Source organism: Camelina sativa, chromosome 17 (assembly GCF_000633955.1).
Source record: "Camelina sativa cultivar DH55 chromosome 17, Cs, whole genome shotgun sequence".
NCBI lineage: Eukaryota > Viridiplantae > Streptophyta > Magnoliopsida > Brassicales > Brassicaceae > Camelina > Camelina sativa.
The window spans coordinates 32,476,823-32,497,159 of NC_025701.1; the positions used below are offsets into that span (position 1 = coordinate 32,476,823).

General features: G+C 31.9%; 3 protein-coding genes and 1 pseudogene across 8 annotated transcripts; 3 read left to right on the forward strand and 1 right to left on the reverse strand.

The window, feature by feature from the left end:
• Nucleotides 5,879–7,203, forward strand: LOC104758645 (lectin-like protein At1g53070). Its single transcript, XM_010481540.2, has one exon. It carries the CDS (start codon nucleotides 6,223–6,225, stop codon nucleotides 7,033–7,035), a length of 813 nt encoding a protein of 270 aa, XP_010479842.1. The 5' UTR covers nucleotides 5,879–6,222; the 3' UTR covers nucleotides 7,036–7,203.
• LOC104760004 lies at nucleotides 7,971–10,849 on the forward strand (annotated as a pseudogene).
• Nucleotides 12,337–15,894, forward strand: LOC104758647 (protein SPA1-RELATED 4-like). Of its 4 annotated transcripts, none has more exons than XM_010481548.2 (9): nucleotides 12,338–12,437; nucleotides 12,631–12,689; nucleotides 12,834–13,335; nucleotides 13,424–13,581; nucleotides 13,668–14,556; nucleotides 14,639–14,785; nucleotides 14,905–15,216; nucleotides 15,310–15,369; nucleotides 15,470–15,894. In XM_010481548.2, exons 3-9 carry the CDS (start codon nucleotides 13,063–13,065, stop codon nucleotides 15,656–15,658), a joined length of 2,028 nt encoding a protein of 675 aa, XP_010479850.1. In that variant the 5' UTR covers nucleotides 12,338–12,437; nucleotides 12,631–12,689; nucleotides 12,834–13,062; the 3' UTR covers nucleotides 15,659–15,894. The 4 variants fall into 4 exon arrangements, with proteins under 4 accessions (XP_010479846.1, XP_010479850.1, XP_010479847.1 ...); XM_010481551.2 differs by lacking the exon at nucleotides 12,338–12,437 and adding an exon at nucleotides 12,459–12,547; XM_010481544.2 differs by having other exon boundaries at nucleotides 12,337–12,437; nucleotides 12,631–13,335; nucleotides 15,470–15,834.
• On the reverse strand, nucleotides 15,847–17,924 carry LOC104758646 (beta-glucuronosyltransferase GlcAT14A-like). Of its 3 annotated transcripts, none has more exons than XM_010481542.2 (5): nucleotides 17,816–17,924; nucleotides 16,926–17,421; nucleotides 16,772–16,847; nucleotides 16,568–16,683; nucleotides 15,847–16,463 (listed from the first exon to the last, which is right to left on the reverse strand). In XM_010481542.2, exons 2-5 carry the CDS (start codon nucleotides 17,344–17,346, stop codon nucleotides 15,961–15,963), a joined length of 1,116 nt encoding a protein of 371 aa, XP_010479844.1. In that variant the 5' UTR covers nucleotides 17,347–17,421; nucleotides 17,816–17,924; the 3' UTR covers nucleotides 15,847–15,960. The 3 variants fall into 3 exon arrangements, with proteins under 3 accessions (XP_010479844.1, XP_010479843.1, XP_019094692.1); XM_010481541.1 differs by having other exon boundaries at nucleotides 16,926–17,532; XM_019239147.1 differs by lacking the exon at nucleotides 17,816–17,924 and having other exon boundaries at nucleotides 16,926–17,809.

Here is a 20,337-nt window from a genome sequence, read left to right on the forward strand (position 1 = left end):
TGAGTTGTTGGGGCTTGGAATCTATTGAATTACTAGAATGTGCAATGGATCTTTCTTGATTTTTCCTACCATATGATCATCATAGTAGGCATGTAGAAGAACTGCTATGACATATAGTTGACTAATTGTATTCTATGTCTTATATTTTGTATCGGTTCTAGGAACCGTAGTTTGCTATATTAGTTGTTAGACTTGAAAGTTCTTCTAGTACACATATATACATGTTCAAAGTCGAGACTTTTGTTTATCATTAGGCAAAGTAGCACATTGAGTTAGTATTATAGAATAAGACTATTAGAGTCATGTTCTGTTACGCTTTATATGAAACGACGCTACTATTAATGTGTATATATCTTGTGTATTTTATTTTTGAATTCTATCAATAATCTTTTTAAGAAAGGAATATTTAATATTGTCTGATTGTTTGAAATAGACACTTCAAATTTCAACTTTGGTTTTGTCAATTACCAGCGTCTGTAATTTGTGATCATTGCATTTTGGTTAGTTGTCAGATTGTCTTTGGATGATGCATTTGTGACTTTTGCGTTGTGATTCTCAGAATATTTACTGTGGTAGATTGACTTAACTTTATATTTATTATATCTCTGCTTTTGTGCATGTATGTATCATAAGATCTCTTGCTTGTATATGTCTTTGTGTCATGCTCTTAGTCTGGGTGGCTCAAACATACAAAATGACATTCTCAAATTGTGAATCATACACTGATTATTATTTCCCTTCATTCTACATGTATACTCATTGCCTTGATTTGTTTACAATATATTGATTGTAAATATCTGTGTTATGGCCCTAGTGTCTATTCTTTAGTCACTTAATCTTACCACTTGATGGAGCTCATTGAATCACTAGTGTATCCATTTAGAAAGTGCAACGAATCTTAACTTGATTTCTTTGTTAGTTATGTTTTTGTTTAATAATATAGTTCTGTAATTGACATACAGTTTTATCATCCCCACTATAGGCATGTGGCATAATGTGTTTCTGCTCTTTGTGTACTAAATGTATTATATTTTGTTAATCACTTCTCTGTTTCTTACTATTCTATTTTAAAAACATTGTAAGAGTTTGTTTGATTATTTCTGTTTTGTTTGTAATTATGATACAATTTTGATTTGTTCAGGTATATGCTTATCTCTGTTTTGGTGCTTGTACATTCTCAGATCAACTGCTATGATATTCTCTGCTCTTTAGGTTGACTAATTGTATTCTATGTCTAATATTCTGTTTCGGTTTGCTATATTAGTTGTTAAACTTGAAAGTTCTTCTAGTACACATATATATACATGTTCAAAGTCGAGTTTTTTTTGTTTGTCATTCGGCAAAGTCGAAGAACTTTGTTTCGGTGTGCAATTAGTTAGTAACTTAGAATTATAGAACATTGTAAAAGACTGTAAGAGTCATGTTCTCTTACGTTTATATGAAACAACGCTACTATCAATGTGTATATATCTTGTCTACTTCATTTTTTAATAATTCTTTGTTTGTTTGAAATAGACACTTTGAATTTCAATTTTGGGTTTGTCAATTACCATTGTCCTCTGTAATTTTTTTTTCTTTGTCTTGCATTTTGGTTTGTTGTCAAATTATCTTTGGATGATACTTTTGTGACTTTTGCCTGTTGATTCTCTGAATATTTACTGTGGTAAGAATCCATCATCAATGTCGTATAGTTAGTATGAATATTCCAAAATCTCTTGCTTTATGAATGTATTTTGTCTTTGCGTCATGCTCAAACTCTGGGTGATTGGCTCAAACATACAAAATAACATTCTCGAATTGTGCATCAAAGAGTGATGATTATTGTCCTAGAATTCTACCAAGTATACTCATTGCCTTGAATTTTTTTACAATACATTGTTTGCAAATATATGTGTTATGGCACTAGTGTCTATTCGGTAGTCACTTAATCTTACAGCTTGATAGAGCTTAAAACTCCATTGAATCTCTAGTGTATCCATTTAGAAAGTGCAACAAATCTTAGTTTAATTTCTCTATAGTTATTTTTTTGTTTAATAATACAATTCTGTAATTGACATACAGTTTTATCATCTCCACTATATGCATGTGACATAATGAATCTCTGCTCTTTGTGTCTACTAAATTTTTGATGCATCTAAATGTGTCTCAGTTTTATCATGCTTTAGTAATCGCTTCCCTGTTTCTTACTATTCTAGAACATTAAGAGTTTGTTAGATTAATTCTTAACATGAGACGCATGTGATTAATAAATATGTCTAGTAAACATATAGTTCTTACATTTTGGTTGGTTGTCTAATTTTCTTTTGATCATTCTTTTCTTTGGATGACCACCATCTTGAATTCTTCATGGTTTTTGCATAATTTAAGAGTGGCAAAGTCTTACTTAGGAATATTTATTTTTCTGTGTTTATCCTAAATTATTCTCGATAAAGGGTCCATGATCATTTGGTTATGCGTATGGAGGATAAGACATTACTTGAATCTTTTGTTAGAGAATAATACTTTTTCATGATCGAACCCATAACTTGAATACTATTAAACTAAACTAACTAAACCAAATTATTACTTTCTCAAATATAAATAGAGAGGTATATTCGTATTAGGAGATTGACTAGGAGTGGCAAATACTTTGTTTTGAAAAGTTTCATCATCCTAATATATTAATTAAGATTAATTAATTAATTAAATATATATAATTAATTAAAAACGAAAATTGAGAACACATAAAATAAAATAATTTGTAGAAAAGAAAAAAACAATCTATTAGAATCAAAACTAATTCGTACTTAAAAAAATGAACAGCTAACTATTTAGAAAATCTAATTGAATAAAATCTATAAAATCACAAATTTTTATCAAAAAGCTTTCTCAGCACAGTTTAAATTTTTTTATCAAATATCTAATCAAATAAAATATTCTACTATATTAATTTGGAAGCACAAATATGAAACTAACATTAAAATGTGTAAAAAGTTACATTCAATTGCCACTAGAAAAACTTAACTAAAATTAATTAATTAATTAATTAAAAACGAAAATTGGGACACACAAAAGAAAATAAATTGTACGTAAGAAAAAAAATCTATTAGAATCAAAACTAATTCGTACTTAAAAAAATTAACAGCTAAGATTTAGAAAATTTAATCCGTTTAAGGAACGGCTTAGATTTTTAAAATTAATAAATAAAAAATAAAAGATATAGATATAGTATCTTAAATATTAAAAAATTATATTTTTCTTTTAGACACCGTTCTTTAGGAAAATAGAACTAAGTTGAGATTTAAATATATTCAATGCTTGAAGGTGTTTAATGACAAGCAAATGAAGCCATAGAAAAAAACAATGAATGTTGTTTTCAAATATATTTTTCAGAACCTTCACTAGTTATATTTAGTTGCTTTTTTATATGTTAGTTATATTTTTTTACTTATTTAAACAAGAATTGCGTTTAACTGACAAAAGTTTAAACAATTTTATTTATTACATGCAAATGTTTTATTGACAGGTTTTTAATAAAAACTTTTAAAATACAAAATTTTTATTATAAGAAAACCAAATTTTTAATCACAAACCATTATAATAACAAAAATTATTACAAATTTTTATTTAAAAAAAGTTCAGCCCGCGGTTATTCACGGGTTCGTACCTAGTCTTCTATTAAAAGATCAGACCAAAACATGATGAGTTATATCATACTATATTAATTGAGAAATATGAAACTAATCTTAAAATATGTAAAAAATTACATTCAATTGCCATTAGAAAATTTTAATTAAGATTAATTAATTAAATAAATAAATATAATTAATTAAAAAATAAAAACACTGACAGATCAAATATAAAAAAATCTAGAAAAAAAAAAGAAATCTATTCAAATCAAACTGTGATTTCAAAGATTTTGCTAAAATTTCAAATTATGATTCTCCTATCATCTTTATTTTATTTTACTTACAAATTATTTGAAATTTTTGTATAATACTTATGATTAATAAAAGGGAATGGAGATTTTTTTCTGTATATGTTGTGATTTGAATTTTTAAATTTAATTTTCACATTGGCGGGTTGGTAAAACTAAAACTATATAGTTGATAAATTAAGAAATTTTATTTGTTCATAATTATAATATTAAAATTACTACTTCATATTTAACAAAATAATGATGTAAATACAACAAACAAACAATATAAAACTGTAATACACGTCAAAATAAAATATTATAATATTCTAAATAATTAGTATTCAAAAAATATATATAGATTTAAAGAACAATTAAAAATAAATATTATCTCAAACAAAATATTTTTTTTAGAAAAAATATAACAATAACTTCTATTATTCTATTATATTTTTTTTTTTTAAATGTTGACCCGTGCATTAAGCACGTGTTATTTCCTAGTAACATATTTAAAGGGGAAAAATCTTAATATAGTATAGTGTTTTTTTTTGTCTCAATATAGTATAGTGTTATATTCAAAAATTTGAAATATAGTCTATCATAGACTGTCTATGTCTTTTATATTAATTTATAAAATAGTATAAGAGATATCAATCAATCTAAGATTCATTGCATTCTAATTATAATACAGGGTTATCCTACTGTAATTATAAATAATTAGAGCATTTATAATGGCAATATAATTTATTTGAGTTTAATTTTCTTATTTATTTAAATTTTAAGTGATGAATAAAATTGAATTATGTTAAGATATATCCCCTATATAATAAAACGGAAGTACATAACCTTTTTTTGTAGACTATAATTTTTATAAGTTGGTTACAAAATAGGTTATAGATTAAATATAGGTTTGTTACAAAAAAATATTATAGATTAATTGGTCAATCCGTGGGCTATATGAATACACTTAAGAATATCCCAAAGAATCTTCTTAAAGAGAATATTTCAATGATTTATACAATTTCCAAAATAAAATCTTTAGTATTCCATGTATTCTTACAAAATATATACGGTTAGACATAAAAATATACTATTAGGCGTAAAAAGGAATAAAATATTGGTAATTTATCACACTTAATCATGATAAAAAAAACTTTTTTACCTAAGCATGGATCATATTAAAACACTTTCACCACACATGTTCAAAAATTGAAATAAAAACAAACAACAAACATAACCATTTCTCATACAAAAAATTATAAAATTAACAATATAAAACTTACAAAATAGATATTTTTTTCAAATCATCATATTTAGCATATGATTTTATTGCATAATATTTTATCCAAAAAAACTTTTAAAACAATTATATAAATTATTAGAAATTTCTTTAAATACCACTAAATTTTTTTTTTTCAAACAATACCACATTGTAGTTTTTTTTCCAAAAATACCACAAAATTGATTTTTAATGATGTAGAATTTTTTTTTTTAGGTTTGGGTTGACACATTTAGTTTTAGGGTATAGTTTTTAGGGGTAGGGTTTAGTATTTAAAATTTAGAAATTAGTTTTTAGTATTAGAACTTTAGTTCAATTATGTAGTATTTTTGGAAAAAATATATTTTAGTGGTATTTTTAAGAAAAAAAACTAAATTATGGTATTTTTGGAACAAAAACCTATTTTAGTGGTATTTATGACAATTGCCCTAAATATATTTTATTTTAAAATTATAATATAAATAAAAGAAATTTCAACCCATCCTAATCTAGTACCATATGTAAAGGGAAACTTCATAACCTGCCTGCTTTTGAGCTAATCTAATATATTTGTTGGCAAAAAAAAAAAAGAAAAAAAAGAACTCCCTGCTTTTAGAGATATTGAAAATAGAATTTAACTGTTAGCATTAACAAATACAAAGATCACTTCGTATAATACTAAAAAAAAATTACTTAACTCTTAGGGAAAGCAAAACCTCATCTTACTAGTCATTCATTTTGTCATTCATGCTTTGGTTCAATTATAGTGGATAGGAAAATTTTAGAACTTGTTTTTCTTTTCTTTTTTTTTCCATTTGGCCACCACCACTCATAAAGTTTTGTTTGCAGCATCATCGTGGCCACAGAAAAAAGAAGAAACGTTTTTGTGCGTTCATAATTAGAATTTGTCATGTAATGCCATAATTCAAATCTCTTGTCTCTTTTTTCATTCTCAATGTCCATTATTTTAACACAAAGCCAAAAAATTTTCTCGATATCTTCACCCTCTTTTTACTTTTGATCACTTTCACAGATCACTCCTCAAGTTCCCAAACACAGAGCAAAAAAAATGAACAACCAAATGCTCTGTTTCACCTCTTTGTTCATAGCTATCTTCTTCACCTCTCAATCCACTACCACCACTGCTTACAATTTCAAATTCAATTCCTTTGGTGGTAACGGCACCGGTCTAATATCATTTCATGGAGACGCTGAGTATGGTCCGAACAGCTCCGGAGCCATCACATTGACACAAGACAACCTCCCTTTCTCACACGGCCGAGCTATTCACATCAGTCCAGTCACTTTCAAGCCTAACGCTACGTCTCTCTACCCTTTCAAAACCTCTTTCACTTTCTCCATTACTCCTAAAACAAACCCTGCTCCAGGTCATGGCCTCGCCTTCATCGTCGTACCCGCTAACCAACACGACGGTTCCGGTTTAGGTTATCTCAGTCTAGTGAACCGAACCAGCAACGGTAATCCCAATAACCATCTCTTTGCTGTCGAGTTTGATGTCTTTCAGGACAAGAACCTCGGTGACATGAATGACAACCATGTCGGAATCGACATTAATTCGGTTGAGTCGGTGGTTTCGGCCAAATCCGGTTATTGGGTTATGACAAGAAACGGTTGGTTGTTTAAGGATTTGAAGCTGAGTAGTGGAGATAGATACAGGGCTTGGATTGAGTACAACAACAATTACAAAGTCATCTCCGTTACCATTGGTTTGGCGCATTTGAAGAAACCGAACCGGCCTTTGATCGAAGCAAAATTCGACCTTTCCAATGTGGTTCACGAGGTAATGTATATCGGTTTCGCCGGTTCGATGGGACGTGGTGTCCAGCGTCACGAGATTTGGGACTGGGCTTTCCAGAACTGAAGAAAAAAAACCGGTTCGATTTGGTTCGATCTGCTTTACTATCTGTCGTGACTTTAGCTTGCGATAATTGAAGTGAAATAAATGCTCAATTTTATGGCTTTACCGACATTGTGATGAATTATTGTTGTCAGATTACTAAAAATCAACGACGTTTAATTCCTGATTTAACAGATTCGGGTAATTTTAGTAGTTTTATGTTTTAACTAACATATTCTTATTGTAAGAAACTAAGAATAATAAGTGGACCTTAGATAGTATTATTTAGTTATCATATTCACAATCAAATAACAAAAACAAACGTAAGCAAACAAACGAACCGACAGATACGTTTCGGTCAGGCTCAAACGGATACTACGTAGTTTTGTTTATAAGAGATAAGCAATAAATAGAAACCAAAAAGTATTCGAAGAGATAAAACAATAAAAGCCAATTAAAAGTGCCCAAAATAAAAAACGACTGGAAGTGAATAAGACTAATGCTAATTCATCCATGTCATCATTTAACAAAGCTTGTCTTCGACTAACTCCGTATGGGAGGAGACTAAAGATACTGTAGGAGGTAGTTAGACTTAGACCACTTCGCCATATATATGTAAACATGTTGAGATAACCTTCCAAACACATACAAGCGAAGTCTAGAACAATCGTTTTGTTTGTTTGGAGGATACATGTTAGTGGTAGTTGCACCACCGGCGTTACGTTAAAACTGATGTGTTTGGACCTGATTGAAACTACTAAATATATATCTAGTGCTAAACAGAATAATCAACTAGAAATAAAATTAACGAGTCTTTTTATGCGTCCGAGTTGTCGTTATGTAAATTGACCACTAGTATTATATGTTTGAAAAGTCAAAGTGAATGGCTCTTGCCACCCTATATATATAATACACACAATCTTCCCTTACCATAATAATATACCAAAATCAAACACAAGTACACAAAACTCATAATGCAAATGCAAAAATTATGTTTTATCGCTCTGTTCATAGCTTTGTTAAGCTCTGAAACCATTTCCGCCGTCAAATTCAACTTCAACCATTTCGACGGAACAAATCTAGTGTTCATCGGATACGCCGAGCTAGGACCAACAACCGATGGCATGAGCCGGTCCGGAGCTCTCTCCATGACCCGTGACAATATTCCATTCTCACATGGTCAAGGCCTGTACACAGACCCAATCCCATTCAAACCATCCAACAACACCTCTTCTTCTTCTTCTTCTTCTGTTTACTCTTTCAAAACATCATTCACATTCTCCATCACTCCTCGCCGGTCAAACCCTAACAACCCCGGTCATGGTCTCGCCTACATCGTGGTCCAAACCGTAAACTACGACAAAGACTCAACCCGTGGCTTCCTCGGTCTAGTTAACCGCACGACCAATGGCAATCCTAATAACCATCTCTTTGCCGTCGAGTTTGATGTCTTCCAAGACAAACGTTTTGGTGATATTAATGATAATCATGTTGGTATTAATATCAACTCTGTTAACTCAAAGGTCTCTAAGAAAGCTAGGTATTGGGTTCAGACAAGAACCGGAGGGAAGAATGAATGGTCGTTTAAGGAAGTGAAGCTTAGTAGTGGAGATAAGTTCAAGGCTTGGATCGAATACAAGGACAGTAAAGTTACTTAACGCTAGCACCTGCGCATTTAAAGAAACCAAAGAGACCATTGATTGAAACACAAGTTGATCTCTCGGGGGTTGTTCTTGAGACAATGTATACTGGTTTCACCGGTTCGATAAGTCGTGGCATCGAGCGTCACGATATTTGGAGCTGGAGTTTTGAGAATACCGCCAAAATCAATTAATTTTGGTTTGGTTTTGATTTTATTTTACATTGGTCTTGTTTGGTTTGATTTGTGTTTTGCCTTTTTATTATGTTTGTCACCGGTTTAACATTTATTCTATTTTCTCCTGTATTTATTCAAATGTGGTTTAATGGTATATACAAAAATCAACCTGAAATTTATGATTAAAATTTAATTTTATTAATTTTCATTTAAGTCAACATAAAATATAAAAAATGACCGGTCGAACCGGTTTGATCTAGTCTAACAGAAAATTATGTTGATTTCGTATATTGATCGGCCGCCACATTTGCTCACTAAAAACAAAAAGCAAATCCTAAACACCCCTGGCCACGGTCTCGTTTTGGTCTTCTTTCCTTCTCATAACTACGAAAAAAACAAAACCAGTCGCCGGTAAGATGTTTCCATAATTCCATCAGTTTTCTTAACGAAACCAACAAAGGTGATAGAATTGATTGTTTCAAACGCTTTCTGCGTTTTCATTTTTGTCACAAAATATTTTGGGTGAATTAGGTAGCTGACCAAAATACAATTGAAATGAAGAATATCGAATGTTAATTGGAGAAATTAAGTGACTGACCAAAAGGTAATGTGATTTTACCAAACTACACACAGAACTACGAGTGAGAGTGAGGAGAGATAAATTATATAATTATTTTATGAATTTTTTTTACTTTTATCCCTTTTGATTTGTATTTTTGTTTTTTCTTTACAGTAAATACATTTTGATTTTTTATAAATCTTCTAACAACTAAATTTTTTTTCTACATATATCATGATTTGAATTTTGGAAAACTGACATAAACTTATTTTAAAAAAAAATTACTGTATACAGAAATTACAAATAAAATAGTATAGAACAAAATAAAATAGTATGAAGTATTAGTAATAGGGGTGGCCAATGACTGCCGAGTTAATTGCATGGAAAGAAAAATTATACCCTAAAGAATATAACATAGGAAACTCAAATTATCAAGTTAAACGTTCGTAAAATAAAAAAATAGTATAATTAAATGAAATAGTATGGAATAAAGCATGGTAGTAGTGATTTGGGCGGCGATGATAAAATGGTAATGACGATAGTAGTAATAGTGGTGGTCGTAACGATGATAGTGGTAAGAATGCTAGCGTTTGCGATAGGCGGTGGTGATGTCAATGAAAGTAGTAGTAGTAGTAGTAATAGTGGTGGCCAATGAAACATGCAAAAAGAAAACTATACCCTAAAAGATACAACATAGAGAACCCAAACTGTCAAGTTAAACTTACACCAAATAAAAAATTACTATACTACAAAAAAATTAATATATATAACGGACCTAAATTATCGATTTGAATGTTATTAAAAATACCTTGTATTATATACATGATATAATATTTTCTATATTATAATTTTTATCTGTATTATGTTTCTCCAATAATAACAAATCAGATATGACCAAATGAACAAAATTCTAATAAGCTGTAGTCAAATTATTTATGCAATAGTATATATTTTTAGTTACAAGAGAATTAATGCATAATATAGTTAATATATAATTATATAATAATCAATATAGAGGTTGTCATGTTCAGTTTTCCTCGCGTCACTTTTTGTTATGCAGCCATCAAGTGAGAGTGAAAAACATTGTAACTGTTGGTCATGTATAAGGGTTAATTTGGACATTATTATACATAATACAGAGAATATAAGAGATGGATGGTTAGAGTAGTCATAGAGTGAATTATAGTTTTTTTTTGGGTTATTGGTGCCAAATTCCCAAATATTTTTGCATAATGCAAAGAAACTTAGAAAAGTACTTATTTCGTTAGTTGTTGCCTTGTTGGTTTATCGTGATTTATCTCAAACAACATTAACAAAAGGTTGCAATTATTTAACTAGTGCTACATAAACATTCTTTCATCTTTATTTTATCGTTTCCCTTAATAGGTAACCCGGACAACCATCTCATTCTCCTCGCTGTCGAGTTCTTCCACAACTTGGAAGACAAGTTTGTTGATGTGTGATCTAGTGGTTTTTGAGAAAGCCGGTTATATATTGGATTAAAGACTATATAACTGGGAAAGTAAACCGGTGATTATTTAAGGAAATGAATTTGAGTAGTGGTGTGTGGAGATAAATACAAACTACAAAGCTTGGATTGGGTACAAGGGCTAAGGCTATTGTTATGGTCCAATAGAAAACGTCAAGTATCCTAAGAGGCCTTTATATTGAAATTGCCAAACTGGGCTATACGGTATAGCCTATACCTCCGTAAAGTTCTTATTGGAGAAAACCGGTTTAGCCGGGTCAACAGTCGTGGTGCTGACTGCTGAGCCTCGCAACATTTTGAATTTGAGGTTTGGAAATTGGAACTAATAATCCGGTTTAGTTTAGTTAAGCAAGCATTTAATAGCTTCTCTTCTAATCCGTAGTTTTAGTGATGCCGAAGTTAGTATGCAGCTTACTTAAAAATCAGTCATTACTCATAAGGCTTAAAACTACTTGTTCCAACGTGTTTTGTTAAATAAAGAAAAAATCTATCACGAAAGGGAAGAAATATAGAGCTAAAATCTAATAACACCCTTTCTATAAAAAACGGAGAGCTGCTACGTTATCTAATCAGTAATCATAGGAATAGAAAACACACGTGGCGTGTCCGGACGCATGTAGTTTTGTAATTTAGCTTTGTAGAGAGTAGTCGACTTGTCTCAATCCATTCCATGGAAATAGAAACTCCCCTCTGGTCATTAAATGCTCCCCCCACCTATACATTCTCTCTTCCCTTCACCAAAACCAATAATACATACAACAAACCATTTTGTTTTTCCAACTAGTACAATCATCATTCTAGGTACAAATTTTGTAAGGCTTCTTCAATTCAATACCATTGCTTAAAATTCCTAATATAGCCTTACAAAAACGTATACTAATATATACTAGTACAATCATCATTTCTAGGTACAAAATTTTTGTAAGGCTTCTTCAATACCATTTCCAGCTTTTTTTTTTTTTGTCATTCTAGAGTAAAATTTTTGTTTTTTAATACTTGTCATTTTAGGTTTTTAATGCATATGTTTGGTAAAAATATCAATTTTATTCCAACTATTTTAATATTTTGATCAATAAAAAATTAGAAAATGTATTAAAGAAGGGATATAATAGAACATTAATCTATTTTCTTGATTTGTGTGCAAAGAACGACAAGTAAAAAAAATCGGAGAGTATAGATTTGAACAACAATTTTTGGCTTTTGACCCTATTGTTTGCATATATTTACGTATTTGGCCCAAAACCAAACATACGAAGAAAAAGGTTTACACGCTTTACGTTCGTTGTTGTTTGTGATTCCTAGGTCGTCGTTTCACCACGTTGCTTGCGTGGAAAGAGAAGTGACGATTAGCAAACAAAAAAAGCTAAAATGAAATAAAATAAAAAGCAATAAAACCCTCACTGTGAAGTAAAAATCGTAGGCCCAAAAATAGATTTTTTGCTTTTGCCGAGAATTTAATTATATGAATCTCTCTACGAACTGTGTGTGTTTGTGTGGTGTGTGTTTGCGATGTGTGGTTCTCAAAAAAGATCATTTTCTTCGGTGCCTCTTAGTCCTCTCAAGTACTTACTTCTTCTTATCTTCTTCTTCCTTTTTGCTTTTTCCTATATAGAGAGTTTAGTGGTGTACAAGCTTACTCGTGTTTGTCTCTTTTATTATATGTAATTCAAAGGTTGCATTTTTTATATCTGGTTTTGGTGTTTTCTGTCAAAGGGCCTTTTAAAAATCTTAACTTTTTTTCGATTCTTCTCTTAGGGTTCTTTTGGGATGGGATCATAATGAAGTATTGGAGGATACAGAGGAGTTGTCTTTTGGTAATTTCTGGTTAGATTTTAAAATCAAATGATGAAGGGTTCTTCAGAATCTAATTCCAGAGGATTAAACAATAATAATACCTCTGGTGTTTCAGAGTTTTTTACGGATGGTTCTAAGTCTTTGTCTCACATTGATTATGTCAGAAGCTTACTTGGTTCAAACAAAGACGATAACTTGGGACTTGTTGATGATGGCTCTATTGTGAGAGCCTTGGAATGTGAAGATGTTAGCTTGCGTCAGTGGTTAGACAATCCTGACCGATCCGTTGATGCGTTTGAGTGTTTTCACGTTTTCAGACAAATCGTTGAGATTGTCAATGCAGCTCACTCTCAAGGCATTGTTGTTCATAACGTTAGGCCTTCTTGTTTCGTTATGTCTTCCTTTAACCATGTTTCCTTTATCGAATCCGCTTCTTGTTCGGATTCCGGGTCTGATGAGGAGATTACAACAAAGTCTAGAGAGGTTGGGAGCTCGAGTCTATCAGAAAGACGAAGCAATAGATCAGAAGGAGCAGAGAAGCAACCTTTCCCTATGAAACAGATATTAGCAATGGAGATGAGTTGGTATACAAGTCCTGAAGAAGATAGTGGGTCTCCGAGTACTTGTGCTTCTGATGTTTACCGTCTTGGTGTTCTTCTCTTTGAGGTTTGTGCGTGAAAAGATGGATTTATATGTTCTTAGCTGCTTTGTTTTCTTGAGAATACTGATTTGATGAATGTTAGTTGTTGTGCAGCTATTTTGCCCTGTTTCATCAAGAGAAGAGAAGTCAAGAACTATGTCTAGTTTAAGACATCGTGTTCTTCCACCTCAGATATTGCTCAGTTGTCCTAAAGAAGCTTCCTTTTGCTTGTGGTTACTGCATCCTGAGCCTAGCTATAGACCAACGATGAGGTGATTGATTCTCTCTTTGATGTTTTAGTTTTCATTCGGAAACGTTTTGTTCTTTTTAATAGTATTGGCTTCTCTGTCTGGTGTAGTGAGTTGCTACAAAGTGAGTTTATCAACGAACCTAGAGAGAACTTGGAAGAACGTGAAGCTGCCATGGAGCTAAAGGATGGAATCGAGGAACAGGAGTTATTGCTGGAGTTCTTGTTTCTGATTCAACAGAGAAAACAAGAAGCTGCAGACAAATTGCGGGATACAATATCGCTTCTTTCTTCTGATATTGATCAAGTCGTTAAGCGACAGTTGGTTTTACAGCAAAAAGGGAGTGATATTCGTTCGTACTTAGCCTCAAGAAAACGGATTAGACAAGGTTTTGAGACCACTGCAGCAGAGGAAGAAAATGATGATAATACCATTGATGATACTCTAGAAAGCACACTTCTTGAAAGCTCTCGGTTAATGAGGAATATAAAGAAACTGGAATCAGTCTACTTTGCTACGCGATACAGACAAATCAAGGCAGCTGCTGCTGCTGAAAAACCAATGGCTAGATACTATTCTGCGTTGAGTAGTAGTGGTAGAAGTTCAGAAAGAAGTTCAGTGAGCAGCCCGGCACAACCAACTAAAGATCCTATCAATGAGTCTAGACAAGGCGGGTGGATAGATCCATTCCTCGAGGGTTTGTGCAAGTATTTATCTTTTAGTAAGCTACAAGTGAAAGCGGACTTGAAGCAAGGAGATTTGTTGAACTCGTCTAACCTTGTTTGTGCAATTGGTTTTGACCGTGATGGAGAGTTTTTTGCCACGGCTGGCGTCAACAAGAAAATCAAGATATTTGAATGTGAGTCAATAATAAAAGATGGCCGGGACATTCATTACCCGGTTGTGGAACTTGCTAGCCGCTCTAAGCTTAGTGGTATATGTTGGAACAGTTACATTAAGAGCCAAATCGCATCAAGTAACTTTGAAGGCGTGGTTCAGGTAAGTTCACGATTGAAAATAAGATGTAGAAGTATAAAACTCAACGAAAAATGTCTAAACAAAACTTTTAATAATTTCATAGGTATGGGATGTTGCAAGAAGCCAGTTGGTTACAGAGATGAAGGAGCATGAGAAGCGTGTTTGGTCCATCGACATTTCATCAGCAGATCCAACATTGTTAGCCAGCGGTAGTGATGATGGTTCGCTTAAGCTCTGGAGTATCAATCAGGCAAAATTTCTAAACTAAACCAAAACGTATTATATAAAGACGATTTCTTGGAAATGCGAGAATTTAGTTCTTTGAGGGATGTATATTAACGGTTAAGAGTTCGTTTTCCTCTGTTTCAGGGAGTTTGTATTGGAACCATCAAGACAAAGGCAAACATATGTTGTGTCCAGTTTCCGTCAGACTCGGGTCGGTCTTTAGCATTTGGTTCAGCAGATCACAAAGTTTACTACTATGATCTAAGGAACCCCAAGCTTCCTCTTTGCACTATGGTTGGTCACAACAAGACCGTGAGTTATGTCAGGTTTTTAGATTCATCAACACTCGTTTCTTCTTCTACGGATAACACGCTGAAGCTATGGGACTTATCAATGTCAAATTCCGGTGTTAACGAAACGCCTCTTCACTCATTTATGGGACACACTAATGTAAAGGTACCTTTTTAATTCTAACTTGGTTTCTTTTGCTTCATTTCAAGCCTGCATTCTGAGACTATAAATACATTTCTGTTCATGCAATGTGTGTAGAACTTTGTCGGCTTATCGGCCTCTGACGGGTATATAGCAACAGGCTCGGAGACTAATGAGGTATGTTTACTCTCGCTTCAAAAATATACAAAAAAGGAAGAACTTTTGGTCTTATTTGTTGCAAAAAGAAGATAAGCGTGACTTTCTTGTGCCTTGACAGGTTTTTGTGTACCACAAGGCATTTCCAATGCCGGTTTTGTCGTACAAGTTCAAAACTATAGACCCTGTGTCGGATCTCGAAGTAGACGACGCCTCACAGTTCATATCCTCAGTCTGCTGGCGGGGACAGTCCTCGACCTTAGTCGCTGCAAACTCCACTGGCAACATCAAGATTCTGGAGATGGTTTGAACCAATGTGGCTCAGGAGCAACATGGTATTTATCCAGGGTTTGATTGGTATAGGAAACAATTTTTGGGAGAGAGAGAGAGAGTAGAAAGAGTGAAAACATTGTTGCTACTAAAGAATTGTGTATAGAAGAATATATATGATCTTTGTATTTGTATAGTACTTATAGTAAACCCTAATGAGACCAGTGGTAACTTAACATACAAGTAATAGTTAATCACTTCTAAAGAATTATACAATCAATCTGTGATCTATATGTATAGCCTGGAACTGCAATATACTCCTCCACAAGAAATTGATTCTCTCTATACACACTGATTCTTTCCTGATTTAGCCTCTGTAACTAACCTATCTACAAGCCCCTTGAGCCTCTCAGCCCCTGAGCTAGGTCTGATCCTAGCCATGTCTTCAACAACCGAGCATTCTGGTTTCCCACCACACCAACCACCGGGAGTAAAACCGTCTTCGTTCATCCGCGTAAGGAGTTCCTTATCGATCTTATCCAAAACCGTGTCATTTCTTTTGAACTTCCTACCAAATGCAGATCCGCTCGCAATCATCTGTTCCATGTCTCTTACGGACAACACGCGAGGATGCTGTCTCGGTGGCTTGTCCCAAGCTATGTAGTGAAGATCATGGTTCACTACGGTTTTGGAGAATTCTGGCGTGTTACATATGACTGTATGGAAGTAACCTTCAGGAGAAGAAACGAAATTGGTGTAGTACATGAGTAAAGTTCTTGGTAAATTGTCCCAACCCCATATGACATGCTCCACGAATGAGTGTGATAGAGCCATCCAAGCTGATCCTGAGGAAAAGAACAGACAAAAAAAAGTTTCAAACTTTATTGCTACCAAGAAGAACAGAGTGATTCTGCTTTTTCAACTTCAGGATTAGAAGAACAGTACTGACCAGTAAATAACTTGAAAGCAGCTGGTAAACTTCGCTTAGAAGAGACCCAAAAAACGTCTGATTTGTTCAACATATAGAGTCCAGGATCAATCATTAATGGCATTGCCCGCTTCTTGCTTCACCGAGAGACATGACCAATAAACTTTAGATTCAAACTAATGAAAAAGCTAAAAAAGAGTTCATAAACTGAGAGAAGAAGCTCACTATTTCCACCCTAAGTTACTTGTGTGTTCGATAAAGTTGAGGCTCCGGTCCAAAGTCGAAAACGTGTAAAGCAGATCTTCAAACATAGAACAATGTTTGTCAGTCTTAACAAGAGGAAGATGAAGAACAAAACGAAAAAGATCGAAGAACTTACCATCTTGAGTCACGAGGGGGTAATCCGAAGCACTAAGATTGATAAACCAATCCCAATCCGGACTTCTTTTAAGAAGAATAGCGCATGCGTGAAGTGTATTCGCTACCATTGTTGGTCCGGTATAAGTCACAAGATTAGCTTTAGCTATCATATACACATTCCCTATGTTTGAAAACATAGGATCTTTTTTAATGCGAGAAGCCAACTCTGATCTCTCGTTAACCGGTGATTCAAGATCCAAGTGAACAATGTACTGGTTTCTTGGATGGTACACTGCTCTAAGAGTTCTCCAAAGACTTTCAAGATCTCCTTTAGATCCTGAAACAAGGTAAGCGAAACGTGGGAGCTTGTCCTTGGCTTCTGAATCATTTTCAGCTGAATGAGATAAAGTTCCGTTGATTGGTGGTCGAAGGGAAGACATTAAACCAATGTTGAAGGAAGTTGCAAGGAGAACAACGCAGACGAGAGATGTGATCACAAATGAGCATACGAATCTCTTCTCCATGATTACATACCCCATTGAACAGAGTTTGTGATCATGAGACAAAATCATGACGATGACACCAAAGCAAAAGAACCAAAACCTCTTTAGTTAGCAAATTTTCTTCTGCAAATACATCATCAATTTAAGCCTGATTATAAATACATCAGCTCAAGCTCGAAGTAGGCCTCTAGCATCATCACACACACTAATTACTTTCAAACAAATCAAGATTTCAAGTACATAACAGAAACAGAGAATGTTTTCTGTCCTCTAAAACATCTCTAATCACAATTTCTAAGTTGATTAATGAACCAGACCACAAATTAAGCAACTCTTCACGAAAACCACACAATAAAAAAAAACGTCTCACACGATAAGTAAAGAGAGGAAGAAGAGAGATTGGTACCTGAGTTCCTCTGTAGTGGTGTGCAAGAGAGGAAGAAGAGAGATTATTGCTTTGTTTGATACGTTTGGTGTGAAGACAGTTAAAACACTTTTGTGTGGACTAGAATTATTATATAGAGACGATGAAGAGAGAACATTTTATTAAATCCTTCCAAACAAAAAAAAAAAAAAGATTTTAAAAAACTTTTAAAACCTCAAAAAAGTAGATAGAAATTTTCCTAGAGAGGTTATATCCAATCCTTTTGAAGCTACAACACGAAAACGACTTTAAATTCCGTCTTTTCTTTATTTGTTAATTTTTGCTATGCGAAAACGATTTCATTAATTAATTATCTGCTAAAGAAAAAATAAACGATTTTGCCGTTCTGGTAACACGAATATAGTTTTCTTGACATATTCCAAAAACTTGTATAATATATGTTGCATGAAAACTCTTTTTAAGGTATGTTTCTCGTTTTTGAAATGTTTTAAAAACAGAAACTCGTGAAAACACGTAAACAAAATTCGTAAAATTCTCTGTTTGGAAACACCGTGGAAACTTTTGGTAACACGACAAAAAAAAAACTTAGTTTAGAAAATTATTAAATAAATAATTTGGAAATATATATTCATGATACATATAAATATATATATAATATTATTAGTGTTTTAATTCAATTATTTAATATTTATGTTTTAAATTTGCATTTTTCAAATATTCCTTTTAATATAATTTTTTATATTTTGTGTTTTATTATGTATATAGTTTGATTGCTATAGGTATTTCAAGTAGCTATAGTAAGAAATTGGGCGTGGTTGAACCTATCAGACGAAGAATTTGGAAATCATATATCGACTGTTTTTAGCATTTGCGTTTATGTTTACGTATATACAATAAATAGGTATTAACTTCTTTGCTTAAGCCATCTCCTAAAAAGATAGTGCCCTTACAGGCTTAAACTATATATAAGACTAGATATCCTATTCTTATACGCTGAAAAATTCTGCAACACAAGTTCTTTTACAATAATTAATTAATTCATATATTATAGAACCAACATCCTTATCACTAAGAATCGTTCAAACTCCAATAAATTTTACAACAAAATTTGTAGTTGTAACGTTGATTTTCTTTGGTTTTCTATTTACTAGTTCAACCATACTTTTCTACACTATCTATTTTTAGTTCATATGTATTTGTGTTTCAATTTAACTTATTAATTAAGCCCACACACAAAAATAGACTAAATTATTAACCGCACAAAATCATATATATAAAAGTAGGGTTTTGATCTCTCCTTATTGGTTGATTTTCATTTAATGTTTTCTAATTTTTTTTATTTTTTTATTTGCTTTCTAATTGCTTTAAACAATATTTAAGATCCAATAAACACAATACATTTAACTCACACATTAAAATAAAATTATAACTGAAAATAAAATAAATTATGCATTAATCATATTCTACCACTCAATTCTATTCAAACACAATAAATTACTATTGTAACTCCATAGTTCTAAATGTAACTTCCATCATTTCTTATCATATAAATAAGCATTCTCTCAATCTATCATTCTCTCATATTGACATTCTTTTACTATCTCATTTTCACATTCTCTCATTCTCTTCTACAATACCTCAAATCATTTTTCATTTTTTTTTTTTATATTTCTTATTTTTGTTATATGGGTTACAAAAAAACAAATGAAATATCATTGTAAAATTTTAATGCTAAATTTTAATTTTAGAGACTACATGATATATATTTTACATTGTTCTTATTTTAAAAGATTTATCTCCTTTATCTAATTTGGATTATTATCTTATAAGTAATCATTCTCTCTTCCTCTCCCACCAATATCAAATGTTGTTATATCTCATATGTGTTGTAAGAGTTTGATTCTATATTTTAATTTAGAAAGTATTATATATATATATAGATATTACATTGTTCTATTTTTTAAAGATTCATCTCCATTATCTAATTTGGATTACCATCTTATAGTAAACATTCTCTCCTCCTCTCCTACCAATATCAAATGTTGTTATATCTCATATGTGTTGTAACTTGTAAGAGTTTGATTCTATATTTTAATGTAGAAAGTATTATATATATTTAACATTGTTTTCAATTTTTATTTTATTTATATAAAAAATATTTCTTTTATATTTCTTGCCTTTCTAATCTATTCATATTTATTTTTTAAATTTGCATAGTTAAATTTAAATTCACATATGTTGGTTTTAACAAAACAATCAACTTTATTTGAGAATTAGATGTTCCTATTCATTTTTAAACGATCAATGTGTAACATATAAGCATTTTGTCTTGCAATCACAAGTTCCATTTCCATTTCTTAACTCCATGGTTAAACTATATTATATGTTGTCCTATTTGTAGCAATAACAACATACTTATTTAATTTATTTAAAAGAGCAGATGATTAAACGAAATAAACATTTCTCCAAATTTTATAATTCAATCAGTGAGTGTACTTATTACTTTGAAAAACTTTTACATTGAAGTTCATAAAATCATATAA